Raw genomic sequence first — 17,679 nt, forward strand, 5'->3', positions numbered from 1 at the left:
AGTTTAATACTACTACTACTACTACTACTAAAATCTCCCCAAAACACAAAACATTTAAATAAACAACACTTAATCAAAATATAGTTTAAAATTGGAATTTAAAAAAAGGTCCAGCACCAAATTGTTAATTTTTATTAAATATAAACACTTTTAAAATTAGCCTGATCTATGTGAGTGTTTTAGTTTCGCGCACTAGCCTCTGGATGGCACTGCACTCAAAAGGGAGGAGTTGGCGAGAAAAAAACGGACTTTAATGATAGTCCTTTCAGAATGACACGTATGAAAGTTTTGAAAAAGCCAACTCATAGCCATTAGTCGAATTTACTTTTTCCGAAAGGGCTAAGTAGCCTATAATTACAGCTAACTGTAAGAGAAAAATATATAAGAAAGCAACTGGTGCGTCCATTAAAGGGGCAGCATCGCGAGCAGGAAAAAAATAAACAGACGGATCATTGTGGCTTTCCTAAACATTTACGTCTCTGAAGAATCGGATGGCACATAGTCTATACCGTCTACTCAAGAAGAGGAGGAAAAAAGATGGGCAAAGGGATTTGTTCGAGACGACAGAGAAGAATATTTCAGTCTTTCCTCCTTGTCATCTTCGTCTGCGGGACGTTGTGCGCCTTCATGATCTCATATGAGATGCATAAAGAGCTGAAAAAGACTGAGGCGACCGCTTTGAAGTACCAGCAGCATCAAGAGTCCCTTTCTGCGCAGCTGCAAGGTACAAAATTAATCAAAAGATCCTACAGCGAAGGCACGTTGTATTAGATGTTTGATTAGGGTTTATCTGATTGTTTGGAGAAATCTGATGGATGCCTCCGGAGATTTCAATTCAAAATGTTTTGGCCTGTTTGTTAATTCCTCTTATCCACGCATAATATTTGGCGCAGGATAATAGAGCAGCTAATACGCATCATGACAACATCAGCATTTTTTTTTGTGAACAACATTCCTTTAGAATACTGATTTGCTTTCTGTCTCTGAGCTTTTGAATGGGCTCCTTTGACAGACGTTAGTTAACACTACACTGAGGATTTTCACCTCTCTGTGCCATATTATGGTGTTAGTATCGTTGAAACCTGTCAACTATTATCCAGATCACATCTGTTGCATTATGAAATTATTTTCAGGACATATAGGTTCACATTACTGTCGTTATCTTATTTTTCATTTCTTTTGTCATTTGAAGTAAATAATAATTTCAAGTTTACATATTTCAGGCTTATACACTCCCGGTCAAAAGTTTGGGGTCAGTAGGATTTTTAAATGTTTTAAAATAAGCTTACCTTGCTCATTAAGACTGCATTCATTTCATCAAAAATACAGTACAAACTGTAAAATTGTGAAATGTTATTGCATTATAAAATAACTGTTCAAAAGTAGTTTATAATTAAATTTAATAATTTATTCCAGTGATTTTCAAGATTAACTTTCAGCTTCATTACTCCAGTCTTCACATGATCCTTCAGAGATCACTCTAATATTAATTATTATTATTACTATTATTATTAATAGTAATAAAAGCAATAATAACTGAAGTAATAATTAGTTTAAAACTACATACAATAAGAAAAATTTATAAATATTTAATAATGTATTTATTAACTTTTTTACATTTAATAAATGCCACCTTGATGAACAGAATAATTTTCTTAAAAAAAAAAAAAACTGACCCTAAGCTTTTGATGATCGGCACTGTATTTCTCAATAGCTGACTTATAACTATTTTTTATTTGAATATAATAATAATTACTTTTATTAAAGGCAAATGAATGAACTGTACATGGTTTACAACTAAGATAAGAATATTTATTTAGATTTAAAAATCCACTAATAAGAACAGAATTATCTTTATTATTGTGATTAAAAGGTAAAGTTACTTTAAATTACTATAAAGTTTACTTTAAATGTATTTACCTGTAAAATATTATCACAATTCACACAGACACACACTTTTACAGCTATCTTTATGGGGACATAATGATCATAGACATAATAATTTTTTTTGTAATGTAATGTGTATTTATATAGTGCATTTATCGTGTACGGCCATACACCCAAAGTGCTTCACAAGGAAGGGGGGGGGGGTCGCTTCACATTACCACCAGTGTGCAGCATCCACTTGGATGATGCTAAGGCAGCCACAGGACAACGGCGCACCAGCTATATAGGTGGAGTGGAATGACAGTGATAGAGCCAATTCGGGGGATGGGTAAGATTGAGGGGCCATGGTAGGTAAGGGCCGATGGGGGGAATTTGGGCCAGGACACCGGGGTTACACCCATACTCTTTACGAGAAGTAAGGATTTTTAATGACTACAGAAAGGCCTTGATTTAACATCTCATCCGTGTCCCCTTCACTTTATTGGGGCATCAGGACTCACACAGATCCACATTGAGCACCCCCTGCTGGCCTCACTAACACCACTACCAACAGCAATTTAGTAGTTTCCCCATGTGGTCTCCCATCCAGGTACTAACCAGGCTCAGCCCTGCTTAGCTTCAGTGAGTAACTGGTCTTGGGCTGCAGGGTGATATGGCTGTGGCAATATACTGTACAAACTGTATATTTTAACTAATATTTATCTACAATAAAGCTATTTTAAATTACTTTGATTGCTGTTTAGGATTATAATACTCTATGAATATTACTTCGGAAATTATGCATAAATGTAATCATTTTAATGAAGTAAACTACAGGTAAATTACACTTAAACTATAGTTGGTGATATGACAAATCAAGTTGGTGTGATTTCTTCATACTCATAATCTAAAATTACCAGGAAGATTTTGAAGCATGCATCCTTTGGACACTTTACTATCCCATGGGACTACAGAAAAGGTTATGTGGATGGCAGTAAAGCGATGCAACTGATGCTTTTGACATTGCAATTGCATCACGTCCATGCAGATTACCTTCAGATGCAGCCCCAATTCACTTTTTCTTGGCACGATTGCTTTACATTGAACTTGCATGCCAAGATGCCAGTAAAAATGTGTTTTCTCTTTTTCAGTTGTATACGAGCACCATTCTAAACTAGAGAAATCCCTCCAGAAGGAAAGACTGGAGCACAAGAAGGCTGAAGAGGGTAATGTCCTGTTCATTTGCACATCAATTGATTTCCTGATATACACGACCCACTTAATCTGGATGCGATTTGATAATGATGATGACAGATAATGAATGATAATGAGTCCAGGTTGTGCTGTATGCAGTGTGCTTGACGTTTGTTTTTAAAAGCCTCTATTGATTGTCAATACATCATAGATTTCCTCGTGTTTAAGCGGGAGTCACAGAAGGCCCTCAACAAAGAGAAGGTAATTTAAAACGTATGGTGTTTTGATTGCTAATGATGCGTAAACATGATTGAGCCGACCGAGTTGTTTCAGCTGTTGTGGATGAATAATAACTTTTGCTATTTCGTTCGACCCAACAGCAAGATTCAACCTATCGACTGAACTCTCTGCAGACAGAGCACCAAATACTGCAGGTGAGATGCCATTCGTAATGGAAGCAATTACGTAGCTCTGTTTGAAATATGATATATTAATAGTGATTTTGCTAAACCTAATCATTTGTCATTGGATTGGCATCTTGTCTATATGCCTATGTCAGTCCCAACATGAAGATTTAAAGATGCAGTACTATGAACTTCAGGAGAAGCATCAGAATCAAGGGCAGGATCATGAGCGTGTTCTGGATGAACACAGGCTGAAAATAGACAACCTGCAGAGGGAGAAGGAGGTTGAAATATCCAGACTTAAAGGTAAATTAGTCTGCTGGGGGAATGTATTCAGAGTCATCAAATTTAAAGAGACAGTTCACCCAGATATTAATACGTGACCCACAAAACCACCAGTCATAAGTGTCTATTTTTAAATAAAATTGAGATAAATGCATGAAAATCTGGAATCTGAGAGTTAAAAATACATTTAAATAGGTAAAAATTAGGTTCTTAATCGGGTTTCTTTCCAATTAAAGATGTTTACTGAGTTATCAAGAAGCATAACAATAAACTTCGGCTAAAAACTGTGTTGCTCCATCTTTTTTTCTTTCTTTCTTTCTTTCTTTCTTTCTTTCTTTCTTTCTTTCTTTCTTTCTTTCTTTCTTTCTTTCTTTCACTCTCCTATCTCGTATTATTAACCTATATAACATTTTATATCACTCCAATAAAGGTGGAGCAAACCATTGCAAACAAAGGAGTAGGGGTGAAATCAACAAATGTACACAACTAAACATATCAATGTGTAAACTCTACATGAATTTGGGCACTATTAATAAATTAGATTAAATTATGGCTCTTACATTAGCAATTCACATTACATATCAAAAGTTTGAAATATTTATGATAGGAAATGTAGGAAATGTCTTCATGGAACATCATCTCTTTACTTATGATTCTAATGATTTTGGCATAAAAGAGAATATGATAAACTTAATTTAAAATAAAAGACCCATATGCCTGTGTAATATAAGATTGGTGTTGTGGTCCATGGTCACATATTCTGTCATCATTTATTGTTTCAAACCTGTATGGACACACAGACACAAAAAAAAAAAATATTTTAAAGAGTCCAGGCAACCAAACTTTTCCCAGGCTTATTGCGGATACCTGCCCAGATCTACATTTCTGGGGACAGCGAAATACGTAACTGGAAATCCACCAGAGGCTGCTGTGTAGACTTTTTGATTGTCTCAAATTTCTCTCATGTGTCCTTTTCTCACCTAAATCCACCAGAGGGTGCATTATACACTTCAGCCGACCAGGCCAGCTTGCTGTCAATTGACTGACTGACCCATTCACCCCATTTCCTAAACCCAACCAATAGTGTTTTTAAAAGCAATATAGAAAAAGAAAAGCCATCGCAGCCGCGTGATGTCACCACGTTATCAGCCTTTTGTATATTTATTTATTTAATTTAATTTTTGCTTTTGTTTTACCTGGTTTCTGGAGCTGATCTTCCCCGGACTCGAACCCCCTCATCGCGGTCAACTCTGCTCCACATTCCGAGTCTGCCAACATATGCAGTGAGTCACTGGGCAAACTGGTAACTCTAGAAAAGCCATCCACATAAATGTAAGCGGCCAGCTGGTAGTGCTAAAAGGATCAGAAGCCTCCATTGGCATCATACTGCCTGCAGTGTTCATTTTAAAGACGAAATGCTGCAAGACGTACCTCTGGCTACATAATTAACGTTCTCTAGATATGTAGACAGGGCTACGTATCCACAATGAGCCTGTGTTGAAACTTTTGCAGGTCCCCATTTGAAAAAAAGAAAAATGTGAAAAACTAAATATCATATACAGTGGAAGTCAGAATTATTAGCCCCCTGTTTATTTCCCCCCCCCCAATTTCTGTTTAACAGAGGGAGATTTTTTTCAACACATTTCTAAACATAATAGTTTTATTAACTCATCTCTAATAATTGATTTCTTTTATCTTTGCCATGATGACAGTAAATAATATTGTACTAGATATTTTTCAAGACACACAGCTTGAAGTGACATTTAAAGGCTTAACTAGGTTAATTAGGTTAACTAGGCAGGTTAGGGTAATTAGGCAAGTTATTGTATAATGATGGTTTGTTCTGTAGACAATTGAAAAATATATAGCTTAAACTGGATAATAATTCTGACCTTAAAATGGTTTAAAAAAAAATTAAAAACAGCTTTTATTCTAGCCGAAATAAAACAAGTAAGACTTTCCCGAAGAAGAAAAAATATTATCAGACATGATGAAAATGTCCTTGCTCTGTTAAATATCATTTGGAAATATTTAAAAAAGAAAAAAAAATCATAGGGGGCTAATAATTCTGACTTCAACTGTATGTCAATGAGCACCAAAATGTTTGGTTATCCAGATTCTTGAAAATATCTTCTTTTTTGTATTCACTAAAGGAAATAAAATAGAATCAGAATCAGAATCAGAAAGAGCTTTATTGCCAGGTATGTTCACACATACGAGGAATTTGTTTTCGTGACAGAGCTTCTACAGTGCAACAGGATTACAGAGACAGGACAAAAAACAGATAATAAATATATATTTAAAAAAAAAAATAGAAGTAGTGAGAGCAAATATACAGAAACTAATTGTAGGAATATGACTCGAGACAGGACAAACTAACAAAAACACAAACACTACTGCAGAGTACGACACGGAGGCGGCCATCATCATCGGCGCCATCTTGGATATGCAGGTTTGAAACCATGTAAGGGTGAAAAAATATGGGTGTATTATTATTTTTGAGTGAAATATTGAAAATTTGCTGTTAATTTACTCACCCTCATGCTATTCAAGATGTGGGGGACATTTTGTTCTTCAGTAGAATATTAAATGCGATTTTTAATGAATGGACCTTGGTGCATTGTATCATCATGAGCTTCAGGTATTTATTTTGACTCTATAATCTGAAGCCGCCTTAGCCTTTGGCATTTTATGAATCACCAAGGACCACGGATTCAGCTAAAAAACTTTAATCTTCCACAGAATAAAAAACTCACCTAGCTCTTGGAGGGTGACTAAATTAACAGCGGATTTTCATTTTTTGGGTGAACCATTTTTCTTCAAGGCTCATAGCAAATCCATTTCCATCCATATAAAATGCGCTTGACCATATACATTTGCCAGAGTTTTTCATCACCTGATTTCTCCTTGTAGAGAACGTGTACAACCTTCGAGAGGAGAACAGACAGCTGCGGAAAGCTCATCAGGATATCTACACGCAGTTACTTGACGTGCAGGTCAGAGAAACTACAAAGGATTCTGGGATGCATTATGTGATTAGGGTTTAAAGGGAGTTTGAATTTTCAAGTCGTAGTTCAGTTAAGGACACACAGTATTTCAGGTTCAGCTTGATGTGTGGAGGATATAAACGAAATCCAGTGAAAACGTGTAAATGGTTTATGTGTACTGTGAATATTCAAAGCTGACATAATGAAATTGCACCATTTCAGGAACAGCACAAGAATCTTCAAGCTTCAAAAGATCATCTTAAACTGGTATTAGAAGACCATAAAAATGCAGTTGTTGCAGCCCAGGTAAAATCACAGTCATGAGTACTGTTTTTATGTTTGCCAGAATCAAGATTTGTAGTTGTGTGTGTCATCTTATACATCACATTCTGCCACTGCATGCCAAATAATAGACAAATAAGCACATAAAAGAACATGCAATTATAAAATAAATGTTTCATGCTGCTTATCGATACTACTTCTTAACACTTAATGTATGATGTTTGCTATTAATGTAAGAAAATATTAATTGTTGGTGTTGTCTAACCTTTTAAGATAACATACTACTGTTGAAAGGTTTGAGGTCAGTAGGATTTTTAATGTTTGAATCTCTTATTCTCACTAAGGCTGCATTTATTTGGTCAACATTCAGTAGGAACACTAATATTGTTAATTGTTTTTGTGAAGGCCAGGCTGAACTTTTTTAATGTCACATAATCCTTCGGAAATAATTTGAATAATTCCTGTAATAAATTTTTTGATAATTCAAAAACTTTCGCTTTTTGTTACATGGTGCTGTGTGTAGTTTAACTTACAAAATGTGTAAGTAAATATGTAAATATAACAACTCAGGCTCATTCTGAAAATGTACCTTTATACATATTTCTGTAGAGCGCCAAATATGTCCCAGGAGCTAAGTTTTTTGCAGTTTTTGTTTTCACAGGCCCGTGTATGCTATTTCACATCTCAAATTTCTCTCGCAAGTGATTTCATTCGTGCCTGCTGTTCTCCACTAGATCCACTAGAGGCTGCTGTTGACTGACTGTTTGAATGACCCAGCCTCCTCCTTCCCTAAACCCAACCAATAGTGTTTTAAAAAGCACATATTGACCTCACCACCCACTTCCCTAAACCCAACCCACAGTTTTAAAAAACAAATATAGAAAAAGAAAAGTCCTCGCCTGATCTTTACCACGTTTTCAGATTTTACCACATTCTGCACCAGACAAAATTTTGTCACACCCACCAAAAATTATGAGCACAGTTACTACACATTTTATTTTAACAGATTTATTGCATTTGAAATCAACACTAATCAAAACTAACAAATAAACAAAAATCTGCATGCACCCACCGGTCCTGCACTCACTGCATGACGTGAATAAGATGAACTGAGTTAATGATAATAACTGTGCTGTTCTCACGGGTGTTGTCTGATATTGCACAGATGCTATTGACATATAACTTATTATTTGCATAAGTCATCTTAATAGCAATAACAGTCTTTTTACAAGCTGCAATATTATTTAATCTCAGTTAATGCATGCTCTTTAGCGATGGTGAACATGGTGCCAGACGCACGACTGACAGCATCGTGACATGATTAAATAGAATCTGTTACCTGACAACTCTGTCCCACCGGCTTTACGGTGAATGCTTTAGTCATTTTCACGGCGGACTTTAACCACTGGAAGTCTTTTATCCACTCTTCGAAAAGTGTAAATGCTGGATTGATATTCATTACATGATCACTGATCAAATGTGTCATTATTTGTAATTTTAGGTGGTTTCTAAAACTTATGCTGTCAGTGTTGTTTTCATTCTCTCGTATCCAGATTCCAGACCTTTACACTTTCGTGGCTGTAGCTCCCTGTCATCGGAACTGAGTGATTGACAGCTGATATTAACCAATTCATTTGCGTTCTGTTCTAGCGCAGTGGGCCAATAAGAAGAGCTTGAAAGCGAGACAAGCATTGCAGGCTTTATTTACTGCAGCAAGTTGACATGTCAACTGTTTTAAATTATTCCTGAGCTCTGCGTTTGGTGTTTTTAGGTGCAAAGATGCATAATGCATGAATGTCTCCTAAATCCGCGTATGCTGTGAACATTTTGTGACCAAAACGGTCGCAATTTCGAGCCCTGTAGCTCTACGTACTTCTGACTACATAATTTGTGATCTGCAGAAATGTATATAGGGCTAAGTTTTCAGAATGAACCTATGTTGCAGTATAATGTGAATATAAGATTCAAGGCAACTTTAATGAAGACAGATAAACTCAAAATAAACACTAAACAATCACATTAACACTGATGACACTGAGAAAAGAACTTGGAACAAAATCTGCTAAACGCAAATCAACAAAATGCAAATAAACAAGTAAGAGGTGTGCAAATAAATAGAAACCATGACAACAAATAACAATAGAAAACTCTGCAAGCAAAACTAAACCAAACATAATACAATTAATCAATTTAAAGGCACAGTATATCATTTTACGCTTCTGTTTCTTTGGGATGTAATCACACGAGAAGAAGCAGCACTGTTTTTATGATAGTAAATACATTTTAGAGCTAAGTTATAATGCTGCTCTGTGCAGTCTAATAAAGCAAAGAACATATTAAAGCCTCGAATAAAAAGAAATCGAGGCTGTGATCAGGGCACGGTCAAAAATAGCTTATTCTCTATATTTAAACATTCTTCAAAACATTTGAGATAACGTAAGTATGCATTTTAACAAAATATATAAATAATAATGAACATATTGAGCCATTAATACTTGCTGAATCAAATTTTTCATTCATTAAAACAAAATCTGAGCCCAAACGCTTCTACCTACTAATCATTTTCTCATTTTACATGCAGGCAGATGAGTGAATTAAGTTAAGTTTGTTGAAAACTCTTCTCTATATCATTGTGCTGAGCATGTCTGCAGGAGACTCATATTATGGCTGAATTTTCTTTTACGCCTCAGGCCTCAGGTTCAAGCTGTAATAACTACAGATGCGTTTCCACAGCCGACAGCTGACCCTGCGTGAGTGATGCATGTTTGCCTGCCATTAACATTTTAATACCATCATTACATCTGACCGGATATAATGCGGCTCCATTCTACCATTTAGACTACTTATTCTTCCTCACCTCGCATTGCAGGTTATCATATCTTCAGCGGAATCATGTAATCGCAGGTTCTCGAATAAATCCGAGGGAATATATTTCATAACAATTATTTATGAGGGTCAGAATTTATAACGTGCAGTTATCTTACATTATAAATTCAGCACATTTTCTCCCTGGCTGTTTATTTAATTTATGTTTTCGAGTCTCTCTATGCTGAGTCAGCATATTTCTCTAGTAGCGTCGGGCCTCGTATTATTTGACTTTCATTACCCAATCCAAGCATCACAAAGTATCACTTGAGGAATTTCTAACTCCATCCTGATTCAGTGTTTGAATAAAGCTTCAGGTGGAAAAGCTATATAAAGCATCCGCTGCAGCTAAAATTGATAAATCTGCAAGCGAATGCACCAGCAGCTATAGACCGGAGACAGTAGAACGCCCAAATGAGGATCTGCATTATAAACCCATTCAGGTACAAAGGAAAATGTAAAATGTACAACGCTAAAGACTCACTCATTCATCCATTCCTTTTTATTTGCAAGAAAGCCTATAGAGGAACCTGCTGTAGACATGAATGTGTGCCGTTCACACTCTCACGTCACAAACGGATTAAGTCTTAATCCGTTTTTCGAATTATTCTCACTTCCCACCGCAGTCGGAGTATATAATCAAAGGCATTTGAGCTAGTTTGTCAACTTGAGGATGAGAAAACTCTTGTAGCTAAATGTGTAGCTGTGGCTAATGCAAGTGTCTTATCATCAGGCCACACCACACTTTGGTCATAGGGATGTTTCTCCTTTACAGGTGGAAGGATATGAGGGAAATGGAAAAGGCTTTTCCCCTCGAGGTGTGTTGGAGATTGAAAATAACAATGTGACCAAAGTGGCAATGAAGCAGCCTCGGCAAATTGATATTTTTGCTGAGGGAAACGGCAAGAAAGAGGAGAGAAGCACATCAAAGGATAGAGGAGGAGAGGATAAGGGGGAAAAGGCAGAGCTGGAACATTCCTTATCAAACCCAGAAGAGCTGGGCATTAACCCTCGCAACACGCTAAGCCAAAGCCTGGAGAAACAGACACAGACAGAGCCACTTCACACAACCAAAGCGCACTTTGAGGCTTTGGATCCAGTTCTTGCTGGTAAGGAAGGGTATTTTTGTGGCAGGTGTTGGCTTTTTTGTGATTTTTTTATGAAGCTAGGGGTTCTTGGATGAAAGTCCATAGTATTACTAGATAGTTGTGTAGCTGAGATGGCCTAATAAATACATAAGGATAAAAAGAAAACAATATATGTTTATGCTACTGCAAAAGTGTTTAATATTTTTTAAATATCCCAGAAAGCATTTTTTGCTTTTAAAAGATGTCTAATAGACGTCTAAACATAGTCGCCTTGGCTAAAACAAGGCTTAACTTGGGCTGTCAGTGAAAATAGACGTCTAGGCCAAAACTAAAATGAATGACATCTAACCTAGTCTGTCTAACCTGTCTATTAGTATCTTAGATGTCTATTGGATTTTCACGGACAGCCCAAGTTTAGCCTTGTTTTAGCCAAGCTGTCTACATTTATATATCTATTAGATGTCTATTAAACACAAAATTGTTTGCTGGGATGCCGCTTGTGTTCACCAAGGCTGTATTTATTTATTTTGTAATTTTTTTATGAAGCTAGGGGTTTCTCGGATGAAAGTCCAGAGTGTTACTAGACAGTTGTGTGGAGCTGAGATGGCCTAATAAATACATAAGGATAAAAAGAAAACAATATATGTTTTTGTTTACACTACTGGACAAATGTTTAGAATACATACAGTGTTTCGTATTTTTAAAATACACCTCATGTTCACCAAGGTTGTATTTATTTTGTGAAATTATGAAATAATATTTATAATAGGTGTTTTCTTGTAATATTAATAAATTGTCATTTTAATCTGATTATATGACACAAATTATTGTTATGGCAAAGCTGAATAATCAACACCATTACCCCATTTTTAATGTGTCACATGATCTTCCAGAAATAATTAGAGTATGCTGATTTAGGGCTTAATTATTATTAGTACTTACTCAGTGAATTATAATGGCTATTGATAACTTTTTTCAAGTTTCTTTGATGAATTAAAAGAAGCAAACAGCATAAATTTTTTAAATTTTGATGTAATTTTGTTGAATTTATTTTAATGTGAAGATTAAAATGTATTATAATTGTCTTTAATAGTCACTTTTAATCAAATTAATGTCAGCTTGCTAAATAAAAGCATCAGTTTCTCTCTTTTCATCACAGTCTTTACAAAAAAATGTTTTAATTAATCATCAATTTTCATTATAACAATAAATGAAAAATTTATCAATTAAATTATTATAAATAAATTAAATGCAGTTCAGTCTTGGTGAGCATAAAAGACGTGTTTAGATGTCAAATTAACATTACTATTTAAAATCTTAGAATAGAAATGGACATAGCACATTTACAGTAAATATTTAATTTCACTTTCCTGAAATACAGGCAATGCAGTTTTGGCAGGAAAAGAAAATGCAAAACATGTGGAAGATGCTCCAAAACAGGTGTGTGTGTGATAATGCTGTGTAGATGTTATTGTATATACAGTACATCTAGCAGAGTCTTTTTAAATCTGCATTTTTTCCCTCTGATGCACTGTATAAGAACTGCATGATCAGACAAATGAAAGCTGCCCAAATCAGATTTGAAAAGACTGATGTTTGTGTTGATGCTGTTCAGAAATCTGTGTCACATATCGAGAGAGAAAAAATTAATTCAGACCACTTACACACTGTGCGAATGTAGACAAATTGCATGCAGAGTCATAAATTAATTATTCAATAACATCAAGGCACTGTGGCGTAAACACTGTGGCAGCACTTTCTCTGTATTATTTCTTGAAAAGCTCGATTATTTGACTTTGAAGTGCAAATTAAAATTTCTTTAATGTTTTATCACAGGAAATTACATCATTTGAAGTTGCAGTTTTTCTATTAATGACTTATTCTCTCTTTAAAATGACTCTTTTGAGCAGGGCATAGGGAAAAACTTGAACACAGAGATTGAGGCCAACAACCAGAACGAAGAAGAGGATGAAGAAGAAACTGAGTACAAGACTAATGCGGACAAGATCAGGCCTGAAGAGGATGAACAGCTTGTGGTGAGTTAAGAAGAAGGACAAGAGCCTCTTCAATTATTTTTGACTTCTAATCTTTTCTTGGACAACTTTCATTAAATTTGTGTTTTAAAGCACTAAAGCTATATATGTTAGTAAATATACAGCTATTTAAATATTACATTTAAAATTACAATATTATTATTCTTTTAAGAATGTCATGTAACAATTAAAGTTTCTTTAGAAATCACTGAGTACGTTTACATGGGCACCAATAATCCGATTTTAATGCAATACTCTAATTAAGAGTCTTCCATGTAAACAGCGTTTTTTGATTTATCCGATTGAGTTCATAATTTAACTAAACAGAAATCGAATTAAGACATGTGGCGTATGCCAATTTTAGTCGCATTATTGAAGTGCAGTACAGACATGTAAACATCTTAATTTTCACCGCGTTTTGCAACAGGATAGTTTATACATACACCTGGCTGTTTGACACTGTTCTCTGCACCTATCGAGCCAGTGAAGGACAACAGACCCCTGCATCGCGAAATGTGAAGGTTTTTTTTCCACGCGGCGCTCTTCAAGCAGTTCTTACTCACATCCAATATCTCGTTTGTCATGGAGGCATGCATGAAATGTTCCTGAATGAAAGTGAAAGTGCCAAACTGCAGTTAAAGTTGAAAAATTAAAAATGAAACTCCTGAAATTACACGAAACTCTGAAGGAAATGGAAGCGTGGTGACGCAATGATGGTAATCGAATTATAGCTATAACATGTAAAACGGGACCATGAAAGGAAAATTCAAAAAGCAACTCATGTAAACACCTTCATCATATTATTAATCAGGGGTCGCCACAGCGGAATGAACCAGCAACCTTCTTGCTGTGAGGCGACAGCACTCCCCACTGCGCCACCATGCCACCCATCCATTTTCATACACTTTAAAAAAAATGCTAGAAGGAATTAAGTTAACTGATTAGTTTTTACAAATGTAAGTGGATTGAACATAAAACTATTTTGTTGCAATAAAAACTCAAGAGTCATGTTGTTTCAGCTCCTTTTGAATAAGTAGTCTGAACAAACAAATGGCATATTTTAGGTGTATGGTTCGTTATCATGCTGTAGCAGTTTAAATCATTATGTTTAGTTAGGGATTTGAACCAAATATTATAAAATATTAATATTTTTAGATTTTAAAAAAACTGTAAACCTGTTGAGAAATTTGCCGTTAGTGTATGCTTTAACTCAATCCACTGGTGTGGAGTGATAAGCAGATTACTGATGCACTATATCAATAGGTGGCAGGAAATCCAGAGCCGGATGAGCAATATGAGGACGATGTGGAGGAAGAGGTGAGGGAATACAGCCATTGATGGTCTGGCTTGCTGAGTACGAGATACAAAATGGTTCTTGAAAAATGACTTGTTCCCTTCATCCATTAGACTCTTGATGAATCAGTTCATGACAGACAGAAGAGAGCGGAGGAAGACGAGAATGAAGAAGATCTCTACACTGAACGTGATAGAGTACAGGTCAGACAAACGCTCCGTCCAGCAGTCACAGAACAGAGAGAGAAACAAGTAGAGAGGAATCTGATCTTTGTAATTTAGCTGAAAATGTGCAAATGTATAGCAGTCAAAAGTTTGGGATCAGGATTTTTTACATTTTATTTTAAAGAAGGCTGTAAAAACTGTTATGTTGAGATGTGTTAATTATATTTCAAATGTTTTAGTTGTTTTTTGTTGTTGTTGTTTTGTTTTTTTAACTTAATTTTTCTTGCTTTTTTTGGAACATATAATCAGTGAGTACAAAAGACATAAACAATAAGTCAGAATTATTAGCCCCAATTTCTGTTTAAAGGAGAGAAGATTTTTTTAACACATTTCTAAACATAATAGTTTTAATAACTCATTACTAATAACTGATTTAATTTAACTTTGCCATGATGACAGTAAATAATATTTTACTAGATAATTTACAATTTAAAGTGACATTTAAAGGCTTAAATAGGTTAATTAGGGTAACTAGGCAGGTTAGGGTAATTAGGCAAGTTATTGGATAAAGATGGTTTGTTTTGTCGAAAACAAATATGGCTTAAAGGGGCTAATAATTCTGACCTTAAAATGTATATTTTAATTAAACATTTTATTCTAGCCAAAATAAACAAATACAGCTTTCTCTTGAAGAAAAAATGTTATCAGACATACTGTGAAAATTTCCTTGCTTTGATATCTGATATTGAATATTTGAAAATTATAAAAAAATCTAAGTGGGGCTAATAATTCTGACTTTAACTGTACAAACATATCCGTAATGTTTTTGGTTTTCATATTTTTTATAATGGAATTAATTTCTGTGATTCAATGATGAATTTGCTGCAGTGTTCAGTTTCACATGATCATTCAGAAATCTTTATAATATGGTTTGCTGTTTTGTTATGATCAGTTACTAATAATCTAAATAATAATAATTTGTATAATTATCAATGTTGAAAACTTTTTTCCCTGCTTTTGTTTTAGTAATTAGTTTTTTCTTTAACTAATTGTCCTTGATAGATTAAAGTAAATGAATATATTTTAATGGTACCTTCGGATGCTACTGTATCACAGTTTACACAAAATGATGAAGCAGCCCAACAGTTTTCAACACTGATAATAATAAAAAAAATTCTTGAGCAGCATAAAATCTAATTAAATCACAGGAACAATTATAAAACAATGAATTTAAATTGTATTTTTTACTGTATTTAGGTTAAAATAAATCCAGCATTGATGAGCAGAAAAGGCATTTTTTTTTTATTTTAAAAGTCCCCAAGAAATCAAAACTTTGTGGTGAACAATTCATCAATGCATATTATTAAGAGAAAAAAAAGGTTTGCCCTTCTAACCTTTTATTGAAATCTGAAAATGCACTTCCTGTTTTTTTTTTTCAGTAAATTGTCAGATCACATATATCTTAGGAATTGGGAATGGCTAACATATTTAACCATGCTGCTCCAATTGTTAGTTTTGACTAGGCATGGGCCGGTATAAGATTCTCATGATATAATAAGCTTGGATAAAAATATCGCAGTTTTATATTATCACGGTATTGAGATTACTGCTCCAATTAAATGTCTGGGTAAAAAACAACAACTTTTTTCCCCATTGAACACAATATATTTTATTTTAACAAACATTTAAAATATTTGGAACCATAGCTTTTGATGTAGAAGTTCCCTTTCTGTTGGAGATACTGTTGCCCTAAAAACCTAAAAACAATGGTTGTGAAAAACATGTTAAAAAACAAACTTATACCATAGGAACAGTGTAGCAGAAAATTTTAGCTGTTTTAAAACCTTGACTTTTCCAAACTGCAGTAATCCTAGAAACTGCAGTAATCAATGGGATGGTTATCATCCCATGCCTAGTTTTGACAATAAATGGTGCAGGAGGAGGTGTTTGTTAGGTTGTAATAACTTTCCCTAAACACTTTTCCCCATTTTTCTGAATGAAATCTCTTCTTAACTACATCCGTTCAGCTCGCAGTAGAAAAAAAAAGCCCACTGTTTTGTTATTTAATATTCTGGATATTCAGGAACTGCGTCACAATATGAAAAAATAACAGTCACAGCTTTCAGTTCATGGGAAATTTAAAATCTTATTGATTTCAAACTTTTGTTCAGTAGTGAATTTAGAAATTAAATGCACTAAAATGTTTACAAAATAGTTTAATTATTTTAATATATTTTTTTTATTTATAAATATTATTGTACAATTGTTTTTTTAAAGTGATTATTATTACAATTATTGTTTCAGGATCATGCAAACCCAGAATCAGAAACTGATGCCAATGAGGAGTAAAAGAAATCGAAAGATTGGGATGTCCTGTCTTCTGAGTGACTTTACACTTCTTTTCTTGATTGGCAGAAACTTAAAGTACAACTGCAACAACTCTGAAGAACTGACTACTTGTGCTTACGCAAGACTTCTGCAAGGATTTGTTCAGCATTTATTTTTAATCAAGGCTTTGTGTCTTCTTGATCTTACTAAGGCGATAGGAACTGGCATCCTGCTGATATGCATTCAATATGTCGATGAATATTTGAATGATTTCTTTTGGGCAGGAAAGTAATTATTATTTATTTTTGTTTTAAATATTCCTTCAGTTCTCTACTTTTAAGTTTCAAGTAAAATATATTTTAAAATAATCTTCAGTTATCTTTTCACTTTATGAAAAGTAGTAATGCATAAATGGAACAACAAAGAAGAGGAACAAATGAGACTGTATTACTAAGCTTTTCTGTTGTTTTTATACTTGTTACTTTTGGTACTTTTACTGTGGTGTGTTACTTTAATGTGAAAACTTGCACATTGGGACTAAACTTTCAAGAAATTCAATTATTTTTGGAACTGTAGTTTTCATGTACACTGAATTACATTCAAACATTTGCTTTTGACATATTCACATGAATCTAAACAAATATTTTGTATTCATTTTTTTTTAACTATTATTGGAAAGAATATCATCAAAACGGTGCTTTAGTTAACCACCTTTCTTCCCAACTCTTCGCGTTATCATTTAACTTATATGAATGTGTTCTGTATTTGTTCATGCAAATGAGATGCTTTGTTTAATGTTTTTCTAATAAAGATCTTACAATACTGTAAAGTATACCCAAAGCCGAATATGAGAAATCAAACGCCCACGGAAAGTGAAACCTGGTTGGTC

General features: G+C 34.4%; 1 protein-coding gene across 2 annotated transcripts; it reads left to right on the forward strand.

Moving 5' to 3' along the window:
• The first annotated feature begins 199 nt into the window (after positions 1-199).
• On the forward strand, positions 200-17,595 carry golim4b (golgi integral membrane protein 4b). Of its 2 annotated transcripts, XM_056478239.1 has the most exons (13): positions 203-724; positions 3,018-3,092; positions 3,272-3,321; positions 3,441-3,494; positions 3,620-3,770; positions 6,663-6,745; positions 6,959-7,042; positions 10,659-10,992; positions 12,353-12,411; positions 12,882-13,007; positions 14,268-14,321; positions 14,412-14,501; positions 16,767-17,595. In XM_056478239.1, the coding sequence occupies exons 1-13, from the start codon at positions 538-540 to the stop codon at positions 16,809-16,811; spliced, it is 1,392 nt and encodes a 463-aa protein (XP_056334214.1). In that variant the 5' UTR covers positions 203-537; the 3' UTR covers positions 16,812-17,595. The 2 variants fall into 2 exon arrangements, with proteins under 2 accessions (XP_056334222.1, XP_056334214.1); XM_056478247.1 differs by lacking the exons at positions 14,268-14,321; positions 14,412-14,501 and having other exon boundaries at positions 200-724.
• Positions 17,596-17,679: the final 84 nt, after the last annotated feature.

This window comes from Danio aesculapii, chromosome 2 (assembly GCF_903798145.1).
Source record: "Danio aesculapii chromosome 2, fDanAes4.1, whole genome shotgun sequence".
NCBI classification, from domain to species: Eukaryota; Metazoa; Chordata; class Actinopteri; order Cypriniformes; family Danionidae; genus Danio; species Danio aesculapii.